Below are 24,301 nucleotides of genomic sequence, written 5' to 3' on the forward strand. Positions count from 1 at the left end.
GATCAAGAAACAAAACAATCCAATCCCACCCACCCATTTCCTTACATATAGCCTCAGGCCTGGGACAGTACTCCATTCAAATCAAAAGCTTGCTTGTTATGGGGTTTACAAGCACCAAGGTTTCTTTATCCCAGCCATTCCCAGGCCGCCTCAGCATCTGCTCCTGCTAATGTCACCACCTGGTGCTCCTAACCATGGGAATGCTCTGTGTGAGGGGGAAAAGAGGAGAAATACTGGAGAAACAAAGATTTAGTGCCTTCTAACACTTCTCTCTTTTTTGCCCCAGCCTTCTTAAGCTGACCTCACTCAAGATATATTTATGACAGTCCCAGTATTCATTGTGTGTGTATGTGCCTTCAAATCACCTCTCAATTTATGAATTTTATAGGGTGGGATCTGGTGCCTTTAGGGTATTTAGACCCTAAGTCTTATCTTGTATAGGGACTTTCAAACATGCCCTGGCATTGAATTCTGCCTCAGAACTCTTGCCCATTTACTTCCTTCTAAAAGCTTGGTGAGCATGAAAAACAAAGCTTTTCACTGACAGCCCCCAGATTCTAAATTCTATCCCCATTCATGTGGGAATTTCAAATTGCCTTTTCATTCATTACTTCTGTCTTTTCATTACTTACTTATTAATTGCAATTAGAGCCTCCTTTTTCTCCAGTGAGCTGCTACTTCTCTTCTCACAGTGGTACATAATGTTTTCCTCTCCAGTTTATCTGCTCAATAAACTTGAGGTGCAGATTGAGTGTGAGTGGTCCACGGTCAATCAGTGAGTTCCATAGCCCAGTGAGGACTTGAAATTGGCTCTTTCAAGTCAGAAAGTTCAGCACTGGCCACAATCCAGAGATATTAAACCCTTGGGAAAGTCCTGATCATGTGCCTGTGCTCCATGATCTCCCTCTCCATTGTTCACCTATTCTCACATACTGCGTAACAAGACTGGGAATGCCACCACAACTTGCCCCAAAGTAGCTGTTACTCACATTTCTTCCAGCCTCTTGCAATAATGGAAACTGGGCAGCTCCTCAATTTGATTGTGTGAGAGCTCACTGTGGGGAAAATAACAAAGGTTCAAACAAAGCAAGCTTTCTTGAAGGCCCTCTTGGAAAATATCTAGTCAGAAGAAAGGAGTGCGTGACCTCGGGCTATGCAGGTGGGAAGGCAGGAAACCCCAAGCCAGGTTAATATCTGCTTTGTACCCACTTGATGCTTGGCACCACTCCTTTCATTCATTTCTGTGCCCAGTTCATGATGTTGTTCTGAGATTACTCAACCCTTCCTATATTCCAGCTCCTTCTTTCTGTGTCTTTCCACCGCATCCAATTCACCAGAAAGCCCAAGCTACAACTGACTTCTATTTTATGTTTCACTACATTGGGAATAACATACATAGCTATCTGCATCCTTAGTAAGTGTGGTACCATTTAATCTCTTTAAACTGTTTTCTATGTCAGCTGAGGAGTTTGCAAGAACTGTAGTTGCCCACAATTTTTTACTTTAGAATTTCCTCTGCTTTCCACCATTGGATTTTAATTTTAGGGGAGTCTGCCTATCACCCCCACTTCTTCCTCATCCACTCTTTCACAGTAAACTCAGTCCAGTATGTTCTGATAGTGATGTAAGTGGCATTCAGAGACTAAAGTAGTGATCCATATGACCATTTAGGGAAATGAATCCCATTAGTACAATTACCAGTTTCCTGGAATGGAGGAAGGAGCAGAGAAGAAAATATGCCATACCTGTACAATGGATGTCTGTGCTGGAATAGGTCAGCAACAGGGATCTGTGACTGCAGTGTTGCTGATGTACACATCACTCCGGATTCTTGTTTTGTTTTATTTATTTATTTATTTATTTATTTATTTAGCATCATCACTGTACATGGTGCTTAACAAGTAAAAGAACAACAAAACAGTTTTCTCTTATAGGCTTACAATCTAGGAGAGTGAAATGTATTTATAACTTACAGAACACGAAGGCTGGGCAACTCTTGGCACATTCCTCTGGGAAGCAAGCGGATTCCAGCTCGTGTCAAGGTTCTGTAAAAAAGAAGACAAGTTAATGTTAATATACATAAAGAGGCTTATAAGAGAACATTCCTGTGAATATTGTGGGAGACCATGGAGAAGGAATTAAAAGGAATGTAGCGCATGGCAACTAGAAGCCTATTAAGTCTATTAGGCCAGGGCAAGCACAAATTGTGCTATTGTCATCTAAGATGATGAAGAAACACAAGAGATATGTGAGAACTAGTACCCTTTTTAAGTGAGGTGTTTCAGCACATGGTAGCTGGGTATGGGGTGAAGAAAACATTATTTCAACCTATTTCAGTCAGGTTTTAGGCAAGGGCCAAGCACTGATAGTTGGATGGATACCTCTCCATTATGTGCCATGATTCGAGGTCTACTGGAAAGACCCTCTTCTGTGTCCCATCTGTCAGGGTAATACACTGTGGAAGGACATGGGACACTCCTCTGTTGTGAGACTCTAGTTATAGAATACCGTATCCTTGGAGGCTAGATTGGCACTAAAATTGCTGCCATTCCACTACCAAGTGAAAACATCCTTCTTCACTAAGGCTTTTTTGGGCCTAATTTGTTTTACATAAACCCTTATATGTACATGGTTGCAAATTGAGGCAAAATATTTTAACCAGTTTTAATCTGACTTTAAACTTGCTGTATATGTTGGAAATATTTTTAAACTTTTAAAACCATATTTTATTGTTCACACTGTTTTAAATTAGTTAGATTGGTTTTATTGTACAGTGCCTTGAGATCTTTATATAAAGGGCAGGATATAAATATTGTAATAATTAAATATATAAATAAAATGGAAAAAGGTGAGGAAAATGATCCCTTGAATGACCAAGTCAAATTTTTGTCTGGTCTTTGCCTGGTCAAATTTCTGCAACAAGGAAGCTGCAACTTAGCCTGAGCAAAGCTCTCAGATGGTATGAAGCACCCATTAAGACAAACTTTGACTGCTACAGTACTAGTGCCTGAAAGCACTATTATTAATAAACGTAGAGAATGGAAGCAAAGGCATTGTTTGGATACTCTCAGCATTTCTCTTATAAATCTTCATGTCTCCCTATGTCTAAAAAGCAGGCAATTGTCTTTTACTGATTTGGATAAAGACAACATTGAAGCAATTATTTGTCAATCATCCATTTTAAAAAATCCCCTAATGATTGGGTCTAATATAATACATTAAATTATGTAGGCTTAGAAATAGGCAAATCAAATGAAAGGCCACTGTTCAGCTCGCCTCAGTATCCTTCCACTTGTCATTTTCCAATAAATAAAAAGATAATCACCCTGAAAGATAATGGGTTGGGCCCTGAATAACATTTCTATTTGGAGAAAGACTCTTCCCATTCACAGAAGACTGAGGATTCCAGCAAAGCCTCCTTGCTGAAAGAAATGAGCAGTGAGACAATCTGCATTGATTCTCTGTTCAGTCTTCTATATCACCTCTCACACTGTTCTGGAATATCATCCACAGCATTTTTTCAGAAGACACAAGAGTTTCTGAAGGAAGGAAAAACTATTAATATTGTCTCTGCACACTCTTCTTCCAGCATAGGTACACTGTTGCTAAATCCTGCTAGGCCCTATGCCAACCTCCCTTATGACAAGCATGGATGGGGGAGAGATTAGGGTGTATACAGTAGATGTGGGTTTAATATTCCTATTTCTTACATAATCTGAAGTAAAGGATTTCCAGTGAATGCTTTCTCTGGAATAGCCTTGATGTTGTTGTTATGAAAACCCCTGTTAAGGAAGAAGACACCAGAATGGTTAAGAGGTAGCATATACAAGAAACACTGGCTAAACATGGAGTCTTGGAATAACTTTCCACAACATAAAATTTATTTCAAGTAAATGTGGTTGTGACCAGTCATACTTTCCCATACAAACACATTGCCATTATGCAATACATAATCAGCTTTTATTCTATTTAGCATCCAGTTATTTCTTATGGAGCTCAAAGCTTCATCTTCACCTTAAAGCAACGTCAGTGACATATGTGTGCAAATATGTATGGCTCTCTGAGACGAAAAGACAGACTGCGACCTGCACCATTTTAACAAAGCCAGCATTTTTACAAAACTGAACAACAACTTTTGTCTGACCCAACACCACAAACAGGAATTGTAAGCAGAATGTACGAAAGCAAGTGAAGGGGACATTCCTTGTGCTTACAGGAAACCAACAATGGGAACACTGAAGTCCTTGTGTCCTAGGAGCACTGGTATCTGGTGAGGACCAAGCATCTGAAGAACCCCAATGGGTGGAATGTGGCAGGAACTGGAAGTACTAAAATAGTCTATGCCACCTCTAAATTAAGGCCATCTGAGCATACTCTAAAGGTTGGGAAACCTATTACACATAATGCATACCCATCTCTTGGGAAGCCACATGATGTCTGTAAGACATTTGTTGCCATGCTGGAGAGAAGCAAGCTGAATTTATGAGGGAAATGGTGAAAAAGGAATGCACTTTAAGGTCTGGAATGTGATTCCTCGCCACATTAAAGTTGTTTGAGCATCATTCCTTCAGAAAGTACAAGAAATATGCCTTACAGCTCTTGAAGTCGTCCGAGTGTCCTAATGGCCATTGGGAATTCCACCAGCTCATTATAGTTTAGGTCCCTGGGGGAGAAAGAAAGGCAAAACTGTCATTAAGAACATTTTGAAAACTGTGTATGCCACATTCAAAAGGTCTGGAAACTTGCTTATTAAGCACTCGAGATGACTATCTGGTCACCAATGTGCAGAAACATAGTTTCAAAAGGAGTAAGCGCCGGCTTGGGGCAGCATAGGGGCTTGGCATTTAGATGATGCACATCCTGATGCCACTCCCAAGCTGGCATCACACTGACTGCTCAACAGTGTTGCCAACAAGCCTCGAAGATAATTCCCGAAAATGTTTGTCCAAAACACGCTGAATCCCCCCAGATCACACGGAATATTCAGTCACAATTCCCGGAAAATTCCCATAATGTTAAAATGGTGGATGTTTTGCAAATAAACGTAAACATAATTGAATAAAAATAATTGTAACTTATTTCAACTCTCAAAATCACCATTGAACCAAACAAAGAATCTTTCAGTCCTTTTAAGATATTTCTTTTGACATGAAGGGGGTTCAGGAAGCTTTGTGCCAAATAGAAATGTGTTTGGATGCAACCGCACTGCAGAAATAAATCCAGTTTGACACCCTTTTAATTGCCATGGCTCAGTGCTAGGGAATCCTGGGAATTCTAGTTTTCGGAGACATTTAACCTTCTCTCTCAGCAAACTCTGGTGTGACAACAAACTACAATTCCCAGGATTTCATAGCACTGGGCCATGGCAGTAAAAATGGTATGAAACTGGATTGTCTCTGGAGTCTGGAGTGAAGATGCAGCCTGAGTTGGGTCCAAGACACACTGCAGAAATAATCCAGTTTGAGACTGCTTTAACTGCCCTGGCTCAGTGCTATGGAATCCTGGGAACTGTCTCTGGAGTCTGGAGTGAAGATGCAGCCTGAGTTGGGTCCAAGACACACTGCAGAAATAATCCAGTTTGAGACTGCTTTAACTGCCCTGGCTCAGTGCTATGGAATCCTGGGAATTGTCTCTGGAGTGAAGATGCAGCCTGAGTTGGGTCCAAGACACACTGCAGAAATAATCCAGTTTGAGACTGCTTTAACTGCCCTGGCTCAGTGCTAGGGAACCCTAGGAAGTGTAGTTTTGTGAGACATTGAGCCTTCTTTATCAAAAAGAGCTCTGGTGCCACAACAAACTACAATTCCCAGGATTCCCTAGGACTGAGCCAGGAGAGTTAAAGCGGTCACAAACTGGATTATTTCTGCTGTGTTTTGGACCTTCGTTATTAAAAATGCTCAAGGTCCAATCCATACTGCAGAAATAATCCAGTTTGAGACCACTTTAACTGCCCTGGCTCAGTGCTAGGGAACCCTGGGAATTGTAGTTTTGTGAGAAAGAGCTCTGGTGCCACAATGAACTACAATTCCCATGCATCTGAGGAAATATGCTTAAGTCTAGGAAAGCTCATGCTGCCAACTTTTTTTTCAGTGAGACTCAAAGGTGCTACAAGATCTCTCTATCATCATCCATTATTATTATTATTATTATTATTATTATCATTATTAAATCCAAATGCAGCTGAAGAAGTGGACTTAAACTGGCAACACTGATATCCTGTAGACTCATTCTCTGGGGCTGTGATCTGGAAGCGTGGAGGCAATTCCCTTGTCAAACCAGGGAATCCTGGGAATTGTAGTTTGTTGTGACATGTTGAGACACTGCTTTTACCGGCAGCCAGGGCTCCATGCATGAAATTCTGGGCTTGGTGGTTTGTTGTGCCCAGAATCCCATCATCGCAGGGAGCCTTGCAGTTAGAAGCAGTGCCAAACTGGATTATTTCTGCAGTATGGATGGCAATGGAAAAGAGAATGAAAAAGAGATCCACAAAACAAAATTCTTGGAAGACAGGGCAGGGATGCCAACTTACCAGGTGCTCTGCCCATGTTCAGAGGCATATTTAATCACTAACACGCACACACACACACTCTCAGGGACATCACATTCACATGATCACACAGCAGCCACTTTGCTTTCCCCTGGAGCCTGAGAATGCCTGAGGGGGAGGCAATCACTGTCCTCTCTCTGATTGGCTGAAAACTGTTAGTGTGATTCCTCCAAACAGTTGGTTGGTTGGTTGGTTTGCTCTTGCTCCGTCCTCGCTCTCTCAGAGGGAGTAATTGGAGAGAGGGAGAGAGAGAAAGAGAGAGAGAGAGAGAGAGAGAGTTTTTTCTCCAGCCCTCTCTCTGATTGGCTGAAAACTGTTACACTCCAAAGGGTTGGTTGCTCTGTAGCAGTCTGGAGCTGAAATGGGCCAAAGTCGTGGAAAAGGCACTGAAATAGAGGCAGGCACGAAAATCACACGAAAAGCTCTGAAAAGTCCCCGTTTTCACGTGAAAGTCGCGAAATTGGCAACACTGCTGCTCAACCACATGGTAGGCACCATTGCGGCATTCCAGCAGCATGGTGTTCAGATGTCACATGCTGCAGGAACACAGAAAAGGTACTGCCACAGCAGAAAGGGCGGGTTTTCTGCCCCCCCAAAAGAATGGCATTTTGCTGCTTCTTTTTGGCTGGAAAAATGCTGGATTGAGGCCGCAGCATACAGTTGTCGCTACCTTGATCTGGCGCTCAAAGGGGCAGATTCAAACTGCTCCTTTAGGGCCATCTATACTGGCTCAAAGCATCTTTGAGTCTTAGTTGTTGTTTAAGCTACTTAAACAACAATCAGAATTCCCTCACTTGGGGAAAGGGAAGAGTATTGATGATGATGATGATGATGATCATGATGATGATGATCATGATGATCATGATTCAGTTATTGCCTTGCCATTTTGATTATTCTGCAAGAAAGATCCACAACTATCTTTCACGTTTACTGAAAGAACTAGTCCCTATATAATAAAAATGGGTAATGTTTCACACATTTTCATCATTCATTGTTCCCACAAGAAATATGAAAATATCGTACAGGTTTAAAAACATAGGTTGGTAGCCTGTTGGTAATACACAGGCATTACACCTGTCTATGTCTTTTTAAGACAATGAATCCAGTATCCTTTGCAAAATGGTCCTACACCAACACAACCTACTTTTCTCCCTTTGGCTGCCTGCCATGAACACATCCCATATTCAGTGGCTGAAGAGGGACCCCCAGCAGAAAAAAGCTAGGTTTTGTTTTGGCAAGGGTGAGGATGTGGAGCTATGTATGATAAAGGATAGTGCTTACAATACAGCTTTCTTTGGAGTGTTGGTGTTTGCTTCCTGTATGTTAAAAACTCCTTCCTATTTTATAATCCTTTTTCTGACATGCTATTTGTGTGCACACATCAAACTGGACCAAAAGCTCAGAAGTGTAAAATACTCAACTGCTAGCAAATTCCAAATATATTCAAGCCCAGTACAGATGAGAAGAAAGGGGCGGCTATTGTTCCCATGGTAACTGCATGGCCGTGACAACAATCCAGCCCAAAAAGGAGCTCCGAAATGGAGCTCCCTCCAGAGATGCTGTAAGCGCCTTGGGGTGGTGCGCTGATGTCATGCGCACATGCACCACACTGTCTGGATGTGGCGCAGACATGACATCATCAACACACATGCTTTGTAGACAGCACTCCATAACAATGGCACCGCCCTTACGTGCTAGGGTTCCAGAGCATGCAGATGATGTCGCTCCAGAACCCTAGAATTGGCCCTAGGCCACTGCAAACCAGTGGTCTGTACTGAGCCTCAGTCATCAAGAATCTCAGATTTTTGGAACAATTCCCAGAGCATCAACCTATTGGTAATTGTTTTATTAGAGCAAAATATGGCTAACATACATTACACGACTGTGAATAAGGAAAGCATTGTGAACTTCTCTACAAGGCAAGGGAGAGAAAAGTATGGTCCTCCAAATACTGTTCAACTGCAACACCTCTGATCCCTTAACTGTGGTTATGTTGGATTCATCTGTTGGCAATTGTGGTCCAGTAACATCTGTAGGGACGCACGCTTTGCATCCCTCTTCCAAGGGGTGCCTTATGAAGCTGCAGACACTCACAGATAATGTTACCCATGCTGCTCCATATAATTTTTGGTATAAATGATAACCCTTAATGACCCCTAGATGAACTCTAATAGCATGTCCACCATTGCCAGCAAGGCATGAGGACATGTACACACACCCCTGAGGGGCACCCACATTATCATATCTAGAGAGTCGCATAAGAGGATTATCATATGACCAGGAAGAGCAAATGTTTGCCTTTCCTGAGGCTCTTGCCCCCTCCCAGGGTCTGTTGTCCGAGTAGCTTAAGACCACTAAGACAATCAGACAGGGACATCCAGGTGAAAAGAAAGTAATGAAACACCTTTGTTCTCACCATCAAGTACCTTTGCCAGAAGCAAGATTTTGCCTATAAATATCATCAGATTTGCCTGTTCACTGGGCCAGTCTGGATTTCAGGGGGAAGCTATGTCCCTTTGAATCCTGGCTCCTGGCAGTCATTCCATGGCTGAGCCTCTTGCCATCCTCATCATATTCCATTTGGATTCCTGGAGGGAGTCTACATTCTGGTATGTATCACCCCAGTGATGCCTAAAATGCTATTCCATGCTAACTCCTGCTTTTCCTGAGCCTTGAATGCATGTGTGTGTATGTGCAACGAATGTGTTTCCCCTATTTCAATAAATTAGACATCTAGTTATTAAAGTCTGTCTCAGCTTTATTTATTGGAATCCCCTGGTCTACTCCGTATACATATCCGGAGACGATTCTGCAAGGGCTGTCGTAGCAGGCCCTCCTCTTGCAATATTTGAGCTAATAACAATAATAATAAAATTCCCCTAAACGGACCCTTGGCTACAATAAAGCCACATGCTGTATAGATTATGTGCCACCCATCATGAGAATAGGTCAATACAATTCACTCCAGGTTATAATTGTCATACCACTTTTTCCATTGTAATTTGGTAGATTTTAATTGGTGAATGTCTTAGAAAAATTACTAGCTCCTGTGGATCACTTTGTAATTGTACTTAATGGACCCCAAAGTAATTACCACAAATAGGATTGTGGTTTAAAGAACAGAAATAATAATGAATAACTATGGAATTAAATGGGATTTGCAGTCTAATTGCCAAGTAACACCTAGTTTCCCATACTCCCCTCCAACTGCTGACTCATAATTGCATTGTAACTCTTCTAAGCTCTTATCCATTGAATGATAACATGTAACTAACATGTAACTAATCAGTGTATAAAAGTGCTCAAATGAAGTTATTTTAAAAGCTATTACATTTATGTAGATTCAGAGGCCAAGTCCAATACTTAAATAAGTATCCTTTCAATTTCAGCAAGAGTAAGTATACACAATTCTGTCTTAGACTGTTGCTGGAAAGATTTTTTAGGTTTTTTTATCCACTGATTCTTTATCCACAGATTCAACTATCCATGGCTTGAAAATATTCCAAAAATATATACATTCCAAAAAGCAAATCTTGATCTTGCCATTTTATATAAAGGGCACCGTTTTACTATGCCATTGTATATAATGGAAGTTGAGCATCCACAGATTTTGGTTTCCATGGGGATTCCTGGAACCAAACCCTAGTGGATAGTAACAGCCTACCTACTGTAATTTCAAACATCAACACAACAAAAGTGTTTTTACAGGTGACAGTAGGAACATCTTCCGCTTAAACACATCATCACTGGGAGGCAAGAAATGGCAATTCTAATCTTTTTTGTCAGTGTACCACTTAATTTAAAGAACATTTATGGAAAATTTATAGGAAATAAATGGGAAATGTATGGGAATGAGTTCAGAGGAGCTATGGAAGAAAGCTGGGGAAAGCCCAAGAGAGCAAAGGAAGGAAGGAAGGAAGGAAGGAAGGAAGGAAGGAAGGAAGGAAGGCAAGCAACCAAGCAACAGCCAGACTGACAGACTGACAGACAGACAGACAGGGTCTACTGTAGCAATGGACTGAGGAGAACAAGAGGGTCCAAGAAAGAGGAAAAGAAACAGGGGCCCACAAGAAATGAGCAAAGATATGACTAAAGGGAAAAGTTTTAAATGTGCGTGACCGGAAGAGGCAACTGATATAGGAAAAGAGGAATGGAAGAGAGCAGACTAGTCCATAGCAATGGAAGGATGGGAGAACAGTCAGAAGATGGAATCTAAATGGAATGAATGCATTAGATTGCAAATGTTGTTGGTGAACTTGCTAGATTCAAATGATCAGAAATAATGGAACATCTATAAAAGTAGGGAATTATGTAAAACAGAGTATCCATTATGCAGTTATAGTCCTCCAAACAGTTTCTTCTATGAACAGAAAGAGCCTGCCAATTCTTGATATGAGCCATACTAGAAATACTAGTAAAAACAAAGTGTCAACTGATAGCAGTATAATTAACAATGTGTAAACCACTCATGTGCTTCCAAGCACTCTGTTTCAAGGGTTTTCTTTAATTGCCAGTTGTAATTTTTGTTTGCATATCAAGCACCATGCAAGTACATGTAGGAACCATTCTTCCTCAATAAGTACTGGCATTCTTCACAATGTTGAAAGTCTATCTGTCTAAAGCTGTGGTCTCACCTTGGCAAAGAGAAAATGTATTGTATTTTACACACATCTTGCTGGATAGAAGAACCATCTCTGAACTTGATCTGGGAATGCCTTTGCTGGAGGGGCACAATTTTTGGCAGACACAAACAAACAGAGTTGCACAAAAGACTTTTTTTAGAGTGTACTCTTAGGAACACCAGTGTTGAACAACACAAACAACCAAAGAGCCACTTGTGGAATCATTAAGCTATAAGGATAGGAGGCCTCAGGAAGTCCCACTCACACATTTTAACATGAAAAAATGCAAGTATTAATGTGCAAGGAATATCCAGGCACTGATGGCATCCACAGATGGGTGTGCAAAAAGAGAAGGGAAAAAGGTGGTGTAAAAACACAGAATGGTAGTACAGAGAACAGAGAAAGAGAATCTATGTAGGTGGATATGGGCTGTAAGGTCAGCCACCAGGGCTTGGCCAAGAACCCATTTGTAGAGAAAGATACACTCATCAACATATGTTAAGAATTAAAATGAAAAAGAGAGCATTACTCTGCACATGCAGTTCCCCTTCCCTCACTATGGAGGAAACTAAGCTTGCCAGCTCCCGTGTGTAATTTTAAGATGTGGTCTGTTATCTTTCTTTGTAATATATCTTTGCTACATTTTGGATTTTGGATTTTTTTCATTTATGCTGGGCTAATCCTGTGCTTGATTTCCAGGAAAAAAAGGTACTAAAAGTCAAGTCTGTTCAACAACAGATCCCATAGATCTAAAAGACCTTCCACTATTACTGACACATGAGGACTGTTTCTACTTACTCACCAGGGAGGAATCCACACATTAATCTTTTTACATGTTTAAAGGTGGAAAAGATGAAGAATCATGGGGCAGGACTCTGAAGTGTCTTGTTTTAGCTTTTAGAACATTCTGAATGTATGGCTATTCAAATACAAAATAGGCAAAATAAAACAGGTAACAAACATATTCTCAGTGTAAAGCAAATTTAAATTTAAGGGGAATGGTTTTTGTGATATTTCCAAAAGAGAAGTGTTGCTTTACTCTTTCTAGCAGCCACTGATAATACCTTCATCTAGCTTCAGGATCTGGAATCTACGTTGCTTTTTACAAAAACTCCAAGATCCTCCAGTAAAGACAAAGAAAAATAGTGGGTAAGTTGAGTAAGCAACTTGGAAAAATCAGCACATACATGCTTATTAATCGAAAGGGCATACACATACAAAAACTCTTTATATTAGTGAAAAAAATTAAAAGTGCATGCACAAATGTGTACATTTTAGGAAATGCACACAACAATGTGTACAAATATTTCAGCAGATGTGTATTTGATAATTTTTGTGATGTTCAAAAAACTGATATGAATAAAGGCAGAAATGAACTTATAGTTGCCGAATGATAAATTTAACAAAATGAAATGTGTAGATTCAACTTCCTTTCTCCCTGAGCAATGCTCAGCCCAGCAATGCTCAGCCCAGGAATTTGCTTTAACTTCACAGCCCTTTCCTTCAAAAATCAACTCTTGGTCTACCCACAAGATTTCATTGCTGTTAGCAGGCTAATTTAAGCAAGCTTATTTGTTGTTGGTATTGTTGAACAATGACATGTTAAATCTTTGCTTGCTCAGACAAATCACCCTACTAGTAGATCATCATCTGCCTTCCACTCACTCTTGATTGTCCAAAGCTGATGTGTGGACTAAATAATCAAGAAAGAATCTTAAGATAGATCTAAGGTGGAGTGAATTGAATTTTGGAGGGTGAGGACTTGCATAGTTATTAGGATTGCCTTAAGGCATACAACAACAATGGAAGTTGTGATCCTCTAGAATTGCACTTCTCATCATGCTGCTAGTGACAGATGCTAGCATTTATAGTCCAACAACATCTGGAGGCCCATCAGTTGGTCACCCATAATCTATGGGGTTAGCTACATAATAATCTATGGGGTTAGCTACATAATCATCTCATTGTCTCAGTTATGTCCAATATAGGAGTAATTTTTATGGTTTTGATGTAATGACTCTAGATGACTTTCCTCCAGCCATAATTTCTACATTATGGGGAAAGTGCAGATTTTCCTCAGTGCAACAGTACTGTTTCTGATATGCCATTTGTATAAATATTACCACTGGGATGTACCAGCAACATCAGTTATGTCAAGTAACTGACATCACTGGCTCACATGAATACCTTTTTCTTTTCAAAGCATGTTCTTTGTTGCATGTGCATACATATACACATGCTGCCTCACTTAACAGCTCAAATAAGAAAATTTTCATGTAAAGCTATGAATCAAACACCAGCTGAAGAAAAATTAGTAAATGACAGCAAGTCTCCCTTGTCCCTTTTCAGTCCAGACAACTCCAAAGAGGAGTAAATGGCAAATGAAAAGAGGCTATTATTATCCACGTTAATGGATTTTCTGGAGCCAGTCATCCTGCCAAAGTTAGTGGGGAATGGGTGTGAGAGGCATGATCATAAAACACTTACTCGAGTAACCACATTTAGAGCTGCCAGGTCAGGTTCTGCACCTAGTACTGCTTTTAAAATAGGAAACTCTTTATAATTATCCTGGAAAAGCAACAAGCCAAATGAGCTTGTTATTGTTCTGGGGAGCTTCTGTGGACCCATATTTAGAATGCTTCAATCAATGTTTATTTAGGAGTAAAAGTAAATTGACAGTAGCAAAATGATGATTGCCAGATTGGGCTGCCAGAGTGATTTGTTTAAACCAGTGACACACAGACTGGAACTATTAATAACTTTTGAGAGACCAGAGAAAGACACACAGAGAAAGGAAAATGGATAGCCTCAGCTCAATTTTCTGCCTCTTAGATGCTATTAGTGGTTCTGCCTAAGAAGCCAAGAATATATATATATATCCCCATAAATTCTTCCACAGAACACCACAAATTTGCAGCTAATAAACCTAGAGATGTAGTGAGATCAGAAATTGAAACTGGAAATTTTCTGGTTATTTTCATCCTGCTCCAAGCTCCTTCCAGGAACTGAGGCTTCCATTGTAATTTTGTGACTGTCCTTGCCCAAGAAAACATGGAAAATAATCCTTTGCACTTCCAGGGTTTTGATGGGGCAATATATTTGTATTGCTAGCTAATTCCTTCTCCTTAGCTGCATCTTTTTATGACCACCACCAGAAATAATGCAAGATATTGAGTAAACCGCCTTTTGGGTGAAGGTAAGGGGAGATACTGGCATATTGCTAACATGTGGATAGTAAAAACATTCAAGGGGAATATAACATACAACTGCATATCCCAGAGTTCCATTGGTCAGAGCCATGGCACATGGGGTGGAATCATTGTGCTGTAACTGTGTAGTATGAAAGGACCCCAGCTGAAGCTGTACTAAATCCAAATCCAAATACCTTCCAGCCAACTGATGCTGGTAAATATTTAGGACTACTTACTTTCACTCTGTGTGCTGCTGGCATTGTGGTTGTGTCTCTGGGCTGCAGGGATTTGGATCTGCCATAATCTGCCCTTTTATTGACTCTTCTGACAGCAGATGTTAGCCAGCACACTAGTGCTGCCAGTAGATCCCACCATTAACAGATCTCTAAGATCTTTGAAATCAACCTCAGAAAAGGATTCTGAGGTCAAAAGAGAATTGTGCCTAGTCAACCCCACTACCGCCAACTTCTTTCAATGGGATTGCACTGTAAAGCAGCAGTCCAAATCCTACTTGTTACAGAGCATATTCCATTGATATATCTTAAAAGTACCAGATCCTGTCTGATTTTGGAAGCTAAGCAGGGTTAGTGACACCAGCAACACCAGTCTACAGGTGCTGTAGGCTATTTTTCAGAGGAAGGAACTGGCAAAACCACCTCTGGATATTCCTTGCCTAAGCAAACCCTATAAAATTCATGGGGTTGCAATAAGTCAACAGGTGATGTGAATGCATACACGCACCCACACATACACACAACATACAAAGAGGACAAAAACATGGGGTCTAATTGAGAATGAGGAGAGGGCGCATGAAGTATCACATTACAGAGATTATTTGGTCCAAGTCAAATTAGACTCTGGGTTTCATGAGAACAATTCACACTGATCAAATTTTCTAGGAAATTTCTCATAAGGAGTTGGGAGCAGTTATATTTAAAGCAGTCATGACATGTTATGCTTTGCATGTTCAGTTTCAGCTCTGGCATTTCAGGCTGTCTAGGGCTAAATGTAAACAGAATACTACGTCTTCTCTCCTACAAACATCTGCAACCCAAGACAGATAGACTACAAAAGAATATTCTGTTTACATCACTAGGTTTTGGAAATTGTTATTGCAGGATTAGCAAGCCAATGTGGTGTTTTGGTTTAAGGATATTGACGAGCTGGAATGCATCCAGAGACTGGGCAACTAAAATGGTGAAAGGTCTGGAAACCATGTCCTATGATGAGTGGCTTAGGGAGCTGGGTATGTTTAGCCTGGAGAAGAGAAGGGACCTTATTACACGTGGGGGTGGGTGGATTTGCAGCTGAGATCCGCAGTCACTCCTGTTCTAGCAATGCAAAGTGTGATGTTTTTCCACATCAGATCTAGAGTCATTCCTCTCTAGCAATGCGAATTAAGGTAAAAAGGTGATGTTTTACCACAACTGGTTGCCTTTCTGTTGCCCTTCCGAAGTGAGGGGCAAGCGAAGTCAGTTTGATTCCAAGCAAGTCACATGATGTGGATTCCAGCAAAGCGGAATGAGAGCACATTGTATTACCACACCAGAGGGTTCAATGAATTGAATCGTCACCCTGTGGGGAAAAGGGGATGGGGCGGGGCTCCCTCCTCTTTCCCTTCTCCCTTTGGGTGCTGGCGCTGGAGCAGGCACCCGCGGGGAGGAAAGGGCGGGGGGAGCTGCCTCCTCCTCTTCCTTTCCTTCCCGGGGTGTTTGCGGAGCAGTAGCAAAGCTGCATTTCACACCAGAGCAATTCGCAGTGCAATTGAAGGGAGCTTGGAAAGCGAATTCTCTGAAGTCACTTTTTTTCAGGTTTTACCAAAATGAGGGGCCAGTTCGCAAACATTGCTGAAGCCCCTTGCAAGGAGCTCCCATAGAAATCAATGGCATCTGATAACCCTTTCACTTTAGGAAGTGAAACCGCATCCTTGGAAGTGCATTGATGTCAGAAATGAGCTGGAACTGAGCCGGAAGACCACCGGTAAGCTCCGTGTGATATACTCCAAGGTTAAGAGGCTGAAAAATCATAGAATCATAGAGTTGGGCCATCCAGTCCAACCCCCTGCCATGCAGGAACCCCCAATCAAAGTACCCCCAACAGAAGGCCATCCAGCCTCTGTTTAAAGACCTCCAAGGAAGGAGACTCCACTACACTCTGAGGAAGTGTGTTCCACTGTTGAACAGCCCTTACTGTCAGGAAGTTCCTCCTAATGTTGAGGTGGAATCTCTTTTCCTGGAGCTTGCATCCATTGTTCACATGATAGCCATGTTTAAATATTTGAGAAGATGTCATATTGAAGAAGGAGCAAGTTTGTTTTCTTCTGCTCCAGAGATGTGTGTCTAAGATCACAGAAGACCAGGGTTCAAATCCCTGTTTAGCCATGGAAATACAATAGTGGTGCTGGGCAAATCACACATTCTCAGCCTTAGAGAAGGGCAGTGGCAAATAAGTTTGAATAAGCTGGGCCAAGAAAACACTAGTTGACACGGAGACATATAATAACAACACTGCAGGATTATTTAAATAATAGCTCCTATTTCAATTGGCAAAACATGTTAGGAATCTGATATTTTGCTTCTCACTCTTGTTTCATACGAGATTATCATATGGGAGGGACAATGTCCTTCTGCCGTCCTTAAACTGGGCTAATTGCGGATTGGGGATCACACCCCTGCGTGCTCCTGCCATCTTTCTCCCATGGGCAAAGTGTTAATGGAGCCTTCGCTGCATGCTTCTCCTGTGTGTAAAGTGTCATGGAGCCATCATTTGGTATTAATGGAAGTTCCTGTTAATACCAAATGATGGCTCCATGACACTTTACACACAGGAGAAGCATACAGGGATGGTTCCATTACATTTTACACATGGGAGAAGGATGGCAGAAGCACATGGGGGTGTGGTAATCTTTGTCCCCTGATTAGATCAGTTTAAGGATGGGAGAAGGATGGTAGAAGGATGCTGTCCCTCCAGTGTAATAATCTTCATAATGTGAAACCATAAACTTCACTCACCAGAGATAATGCACCTGAATATCCATGGATAAATCATGTGAGTTAAGATTTGAAAGAGACACCTGTCTTTTTCTTCACCATGGAAACCAGATGTCGAAGGGGAAAGTTCATGTAGTTTATCATATAAGAATAACTAAATGTATGAGAAGACTTTCTGGTTTCTCCCATTTGAGACTAAAGCATCCTTTTCTGACCTGCAACCCTCCAGCTGTGTTAGACTACAACACTCATTACCCATAGCCATTGGCTGTCAATGGGGATGATAGGAGTTATAATCAAACACCAGGAGACCACACTGGAGAAGACCACACTGGATTAAAATTATGCTTCTCCTCCTGCATCCATGTGTGCCTTAGATGAAAAATGGACTGTATAGTGCTTCTGGGAAGATTTTTAGGTTTAAAGTAAGAACATGCAGACTTGCAAGGTATCATATTGCCTTCTGTTCTTCAGAATAAAGGATGTCTCATTTGCAGAATGTAATATGGAATGTGGAATTACACCAAGTTCATAAAGGTAGTCATGTGAAAATTATGTGATTTGAGAAGAATAAAGATTTCCCTGTCCTGATGCAACACCCATAATAATGAGGGAGGGTTCCCTCTTGTCGCAGTAATGAAAATTAATCACAAAGAAGGATGAAGACGAGGCCCTGATTCTTATTGTGGTTTCTCTGTACCGTATAATCAGCTTTCCCCTTATATGGAAAACAACTTAGTATTGGCAGAGAGAGTACAGTTTGTTCAGTTTTGGGGTGAGGCTGACAGATGTCAAAGATACCCAGAACAGAGTGCTCTGCTGCATAGGGCAGCCATTGCAGTCTAGTTTGCTTAGGGCTCAGATCTCATCCTGTCTCCCATCTCCCCAGAATTGGTACAGTCCTGGAATAAGTAGCTCTTCCTGAGAACATGCCATTTCATAACAGCAAAACTCAGCTGTCTACTCTACTTCTTCAGATCCCCTCAAACTAAGCCCCTTTCTCTAATGCTTCCGGAAAATGTTTGTTCTCAGCTGTCTGTTCTGTAGCTGAGGAAGCTTCTGAATGCCATATGGCTTCAATTTTGCCTGAATTTATTTAACATGTTTGAAGTAGGCCTTAGGGAGTTGGACTCTCCTGGGGGGTCCTTCGCTTTACAGATGCAAGGCAGTTGCACAGAAAAGAGCTATGGCACTAATTACATGCCACTGAGAGGTGCTCAGAACTATGAGCATTGATTAGGTGACCAATGGGGAATTTGTATACACAATATTATACAATTCATTTTATATGCATCATGCTCCTTTTGTCGATGTGTGTAATGGAGGCATTTTTGTAAGATGCTTGCTGATAAAGTATCATAAAGCAATTTAATGGCTACTTTTTAATGATGTAATAAACATTAATGTTTTGCTTGTAATAGCCATAAATGTTTTGCCAGAATGACTTCTTTGGATGCATGCCTATATATTATGAGAAATATCACATGTACAAAACTGTACAAATTGCTCTTTGGGAAGTAAAGGCAAGTTTATCTTCACAGTTCTTGTAAAGAACACTGTAGAATGATTACATGGATACAAGTTAGTCCTTTTCATTGACCTTAGGATATAGGGATTGACACAGCAAAGAGAACATGGATTAGGAGTCTTTGAGAGGACTACAGTGAGCTGCAAGATCTGTGCTGCACTGAAAGACTGATGAGCAGTTCAAGGTATTGCTCCAGCTCCCTCTATATGTTCTCCTCTCTCTGATTTATCCTCACACTAGGACAGAAGACAAGTTCCCCCTGCTTGTAAATATGCAGTGAAAGTTGATGAGAATGGATACTATCGATCTGAATGAGATGCTAGCACAGGTTTCCAAATAACTAAGGATTCTGAGCCATTGTGTCCCAGAGACTTCAAGTTATTAGGGAATTACAGAACAAAAGGATTTCAGTAGAACAAATGTCCTTTTTGGCATCTTTGATAACAGCTAGGTTGGTGAAGAAGCATTTCCAAGTGACTGAATCAATGCTCAGTAAAACCTAAAAGGAAACCCTCTCCGGCTGAACTAAGGAGCCAGGCTATACATAAGGAGTCATTGCAGCCTTGTCTAGGAAAAAAAATCTATTGAAATAACATCTACCCCCTTTCATTGCCATTTTCCCATAAATATTAATGAATATACCACTTAAAAGCACATGAGGAAATCTGGAAGTCACTTTACAGTTGCTCAGTCATCAACTGAACTAGAAACCCTCATTCAGTCCCAAAAGATAGAATTTAATTCTTTTAATTCTGAGTCTCCTTTTCTACTTGTTCTATAAATATAATTTTTACTATCATATTTGGGTATGATACATTTTTGTCAAACAGCCCTTCCATCTCATGTTCAGTAATGAGAATGAAAAAACAAAGATGGGGAATACACTTGACACAACTCCCCAGAAATCCTCAGCTTATGCTGAACAAGACTCAGCCAGTGTTTTTACTATACAATTGTTTCAAAAATTATCACCTCTGAAATTCTCTTAAAATGCACCCTCTATTACTGACTGTATAAACAACTATGAGCACTATGTCCAGCACATGCAGACTATTCAAATGAGGTGCCAACAAAATATGCAATCAGCTGAACCCATATAACTAAACATGGATTTTAATTGTGGCCCTTGGGCTACATAGGTTGTTAACCTTTGAACATCACATCTGAAACTTGAACTTTATCTATTAAGAAAGTTCAAACTGCAGTTAATTCTTTTAGACTATAAACCAAAGGTAACACTGAAGATTACATTCCACGAACACCTGTCAAATTCTATCAGCTACCAAACAACAAACACATTCCTTCACAGATCACATCACAGGGACACAAAAAGTAGAATGAAATTCACATCCAATGGCTATGCTCCAAGATCTGGCCACTGAAAGGCCTATTGGATTATACCTTCAAGGGATGGATTAATCCTCTTCAATCAGCAATGCTTAGAAAAATTGGAGAATTGGCACAGGCTGAGAAAATCAGAGCTCTTCTGTTTGTTATTACAACTGTGCTTTCCCTTTGCCAGATTTATATCTATGTCATTACAATCTCCCTGGGTCTGCACTCCATACTCCCATGTTACTCTTTCTTCTATCTCTGAAGGCTCATCCTTCATCTCCTACCCCCGCCACAGTAATTCTAGCTTTCCTCTTTCCCCTGCTACTTCCAGTTCTTAAGAAGAAAATTGGAACTTCAATTGAGCTCTGATTTTATGTTTGGGTATAATACCCAAGTACACACACAGAAAATAGCATCCAGTTCTCAATCCACTTTTCTATATTTATTTTAGAACAACATACTACACATCGACAAATACAGAGATTTTTCATATCTCCTACAGCAAAGGACATGCTGATATTAGGAGGAGAATAACACATGAATGGCATGTCACATAAAGACATTTGATTTCAACAGAAAGTCAGTTCTTAGGCAATAGAAATCCTTATCTGGAGATCTGTAGGGAATCCTGCCATACCACCCACTTTTTCATTGCATTATATATCAAAGGCCTGCTTGTAAATGTGAGTTTGTGCAATGCATGTATGAGACCTGTCACATCAGTGCTTCAAGTGAGTGACACCCCCCCCCCCAAAAGATGAATTGGTTAATAACAAAGAGGTTCTCTTTGTCTTCACAGTCAGCTCTCCCCCATGTTTTTTTCCATACAATGTTCCCATACACCATTACAATTGTGGTAAGTCATTTAAAAACAAAACAAAACACCTCATTGTGTTATCTAATTTATGATCAGATACATGTGTGAATGTCTCATGTAATAGAAAATAAGCTGCTATTTGCTGCACAATTGGTATGAAATGTACAGCGTTAGCACTTGCAAAATTTAGTCTGTGAATATGGATAATAATGGCTTTGTTCAACCCAGTGAACTTGCAAATTGGCCTTGGAGGCTTTCAGGCCACCTACAAAATTGGATTTTAGTATATCTGCAAGTTTTTGCTGTTTTCTGTTTTTTGTTGTACTTGGTATGTAATGTTTATTATGTGTTATTGTGGATGTTTGTACTTTAAGAATTTGTTTAATAAGTTAAAAAAATAATAAAAAAGAAAACTGTCATTAAACACTTTTAGAACTCTGAAATACTGTTTTTTTTATATACAAAATAAACTTTTAATAAATGGCCTTCTTGAATAGTTGCTACTGATTCTAGTGCTGGTGTCCATCGCATGCCAAAGTGACTCAGCATGGTATAGTGGTTTGAGCATAAGTATTAGACTCTGGAGATTGGGGTTCAGTTTCTCACTTGGCCATGGAAACTCACTGGGTGATCTTAGGCGAGTCATATACTCCCAGCCCCAGACAACCTGGGATATATTTGCCATAGGGTCACCATAAGATACAACTTGAAGGCACACAATGACAAATTTATTTGTATCCCACTTTCCCCCTAAAATTAGGACTCAAAGCACTCATAATTTAAAGGAACAATACAATTAAAAACAAATGAAGAGTGAACATTAAAATAGAATTAAATTATTTACTGTATTATAACAATTCAGCCTAAAGAATAAAATGCAATTACATAGATAAAAAGCTGTTAAAAACAGTCCAGTCTGTTAAAACAAGACACCACCCCCAGCCCATTCTTTTAAAACTTTCTGTTTATTCTGCCTGAATAAATAGGTTTTAGGCTACAGATGGAAGGACAACAAGAAGGGGGGCATTCTGTCCTCCCTGGAAAGGGAGTTACAGACTCTAGGGGCCAAGCTTTCTAGGCAGTTTCAAAGTATTCCAAGGGAACTGGTGGTACGAGAAGAAGGACCTCTGAATTATTATTGTAAAAAAGCACAAATATCTGAACTAGGACTAAAGAGAGTGTTTCCCTCCCTTCACCACAACAGAAAGAATTGATTGATCATAAACTTTGCAAGCCCAGCCTTTGTGCCAGCCTATCTGAAGGTTGTAGAAGATCTGCTGTAAGGAAACCACCATAGTCTAAAGCAAAATGTAAACACCATTAGAAGAGGGAATAAATATTCAAAGCAACAGTTCACTCCCTTTTAAAAAACTGGGAAAGTGGTTGAAAATTGGGTCACTGGGAAAACAACAATGATGTCTTTTTTTCTTTCAGAGAAATGCAGTGACCACATTGTTTTAAAATGTTATTGTTATTGGACAGTTCACACTACTCCAAATCTCTTTGAATCAATATTCAAGCCAATAGTGTTTATGATGGCAACATTGCTACTGTGATGTAGGGATTTTTTTTAAAAAACAGTTTTACCCTAAACTGTTCTGTGATCTGCAAAATTTGAAAGTACTTTCCCAATGCAATGTGTCATAGGTCTGTTGATTTTAAAAAAAACAAAACAACAGACCCATGACACATTGCATTGGGAAAGTACTTTTGAATTTTGCAGAACACAGAACAGTTTAGGTGTCCAGTGCAGGAGTGAAATCTGGAAGTTTTACAAGTGTATTCTATTTGCATATGGTGACCAAGCCTCTGTGAAACTCACTTCGTGATTCCTAATTGATTTCATGTTATTCCATCTTCTACATCAAGTAAAATTAACGTGACGGTTTAAACATACAGAAAATTAAGAAGGAAAAACAGATGTGGGAAGAGTTAAGGAGCACCTTTAAAATAATGAAAGCACAGAAGATAGAAATAAGATATAAGAATATGACACTATGGATTTTTCACACACTGATAGCTCATTAGAAAAAGAAGTTACAAGTTATCTGCAAGGCTGTATTATTTCCTTCAATAAGAGTGGTGTGTGTATTTAGACTTGGACCAAGCATGCCCTTGTATGAGCAGAATACACTTTTGCTAATTATCCAAACATATTGCTACTCTTTAATTACCTTACAAGGATGTTTATTTTCTGAGCTTTTTCCTCTAAAAATACCTTCCCTGTTTCTGCACAATAATCTTAAAGTCTACATACTCTTCCTAAACCCAGGAAACATAACCTCTGTTTACTACAATGTTGATGATTTCTATTTTCAGTCTTTATTGTCTCATCCAACCAAAATTATTTTCTCAACTGGGAAAAAATAGAACATACCTGGGCATTTTGGGCTGCAACACTTTGCAGCGCCTCTAAATACTCAGTATATTTGTAATTGTGATTTGAATAAAGAACATTTATTTGAAGCAATTTATTATTTTGTAAATATATCCAATGAGGCACCTTTGGCAGAGAAGGCTAAATAACTTGTAAAATGGCAAATACCAGGATTCTATATGATGGAGCTGCAGCACTTAAAGTGGGGTCTAACTGCATTATTTCTACAGTGTACCTTCACTCAACAATAATTTTAAAAATTTAAAAACACATTAAAATATTCTTTAAAAACTCAAAAAAGCAGTCTAGAAACAATCCTAGAATCTACTCTGCTACAAAGTTTAATATTTAATCTTTTTGTAAAGGAAAGGTTTAGGGTTGTTTTTTTTTGGTAAAGTATTAATAAAATTAAATTCAGAAGCAGTTTCAAATGTTCCAGTTAATGATTCTGACATTTTGCTGAATTTTGTGTTAGTGCAAAAATTTTATTTTAGCTCCAGCTTGAGCGTGTTATCTATATTATTATTTGCCAGACTTAGAAGCAGGTTCAACTTTCAATAAAAATGCCTGAAACCAAATGTACCAAAAACGTTTATTAAATCATGTATAACCCCCCACCCCAATTTTCTGCATAGCTTTAAGAAATGACACCACACTTGTAAGTTGATCCATAACCCATTTAAACTTATTTGAACCAAAGCCAGTTTAGTTCTGTCATTGCCAGTGGCACGTAATAAACTTAACATCAAGTGTTTCAGCTTAACTACGCTGTCAAGATGCACACAGGTTTACTTAATTCTGTCCTGCTTGAAACTTATTTTCTCATCCTAGAGACTGCATGTTGTTTTCTAACAATGTCTAGCTCACACAGGGGAGAATGCTAATTCGTTATGA

General features: G+C 39.9%; 1 protein-coding gene across 1 annotated transcript in view; it reads right to left on the bottom strand.

Moving 5' to 3' along the window:
• The window catches only part of LGR6 (leucine rich repeat containing G protein-coupled receptor 6), a 170,938-nt gene that overhangs the window by 11,092 nt on the left and 135,545 nt on the right, over window positions 1-24,301 (bottom strand). Inside the window, exons 7-10 of the mRNA XM_089518559.1 lie at window positions 4,595-4,663; window positions 3,711-3,782; window positions 1,974-2,045; window positions 990-1,055 (exon numbers count right to left, since the gene is read on the bottom strand). Of these exons, the coding sequence (XP_089374685.1) occupies window positions 990-1,055; window positions 1,974-2,045; window positions 3,711-3,782; window positions 4,595-4,663 (279 nt within the window). The remainder of the gene's footprint in view (window positions 1-989; window positions 1,056-1,973; window positions 2,046-3,710; window positions 3,783-4,594; window positions 4,664-24,301) is intronic.

This window comes from Sceloporus occidentalis, unplaced genomic scaffold (genome assembly GCF_023333645.1).
Source record: "Sceloporus occidentalis isolate IW3139 unplaced genomic scaffold, rSceOcc1.0.p SCAF_3, whole genome shotgun sequence".
In the NCBI taxonomy this organism is placed as follows: Eukaryota; Metazoa; Chordata; class Lepidosauria; order Squamata; family Phrynosomatidae; genus Sceloporus; species Sceloporus occidentalis.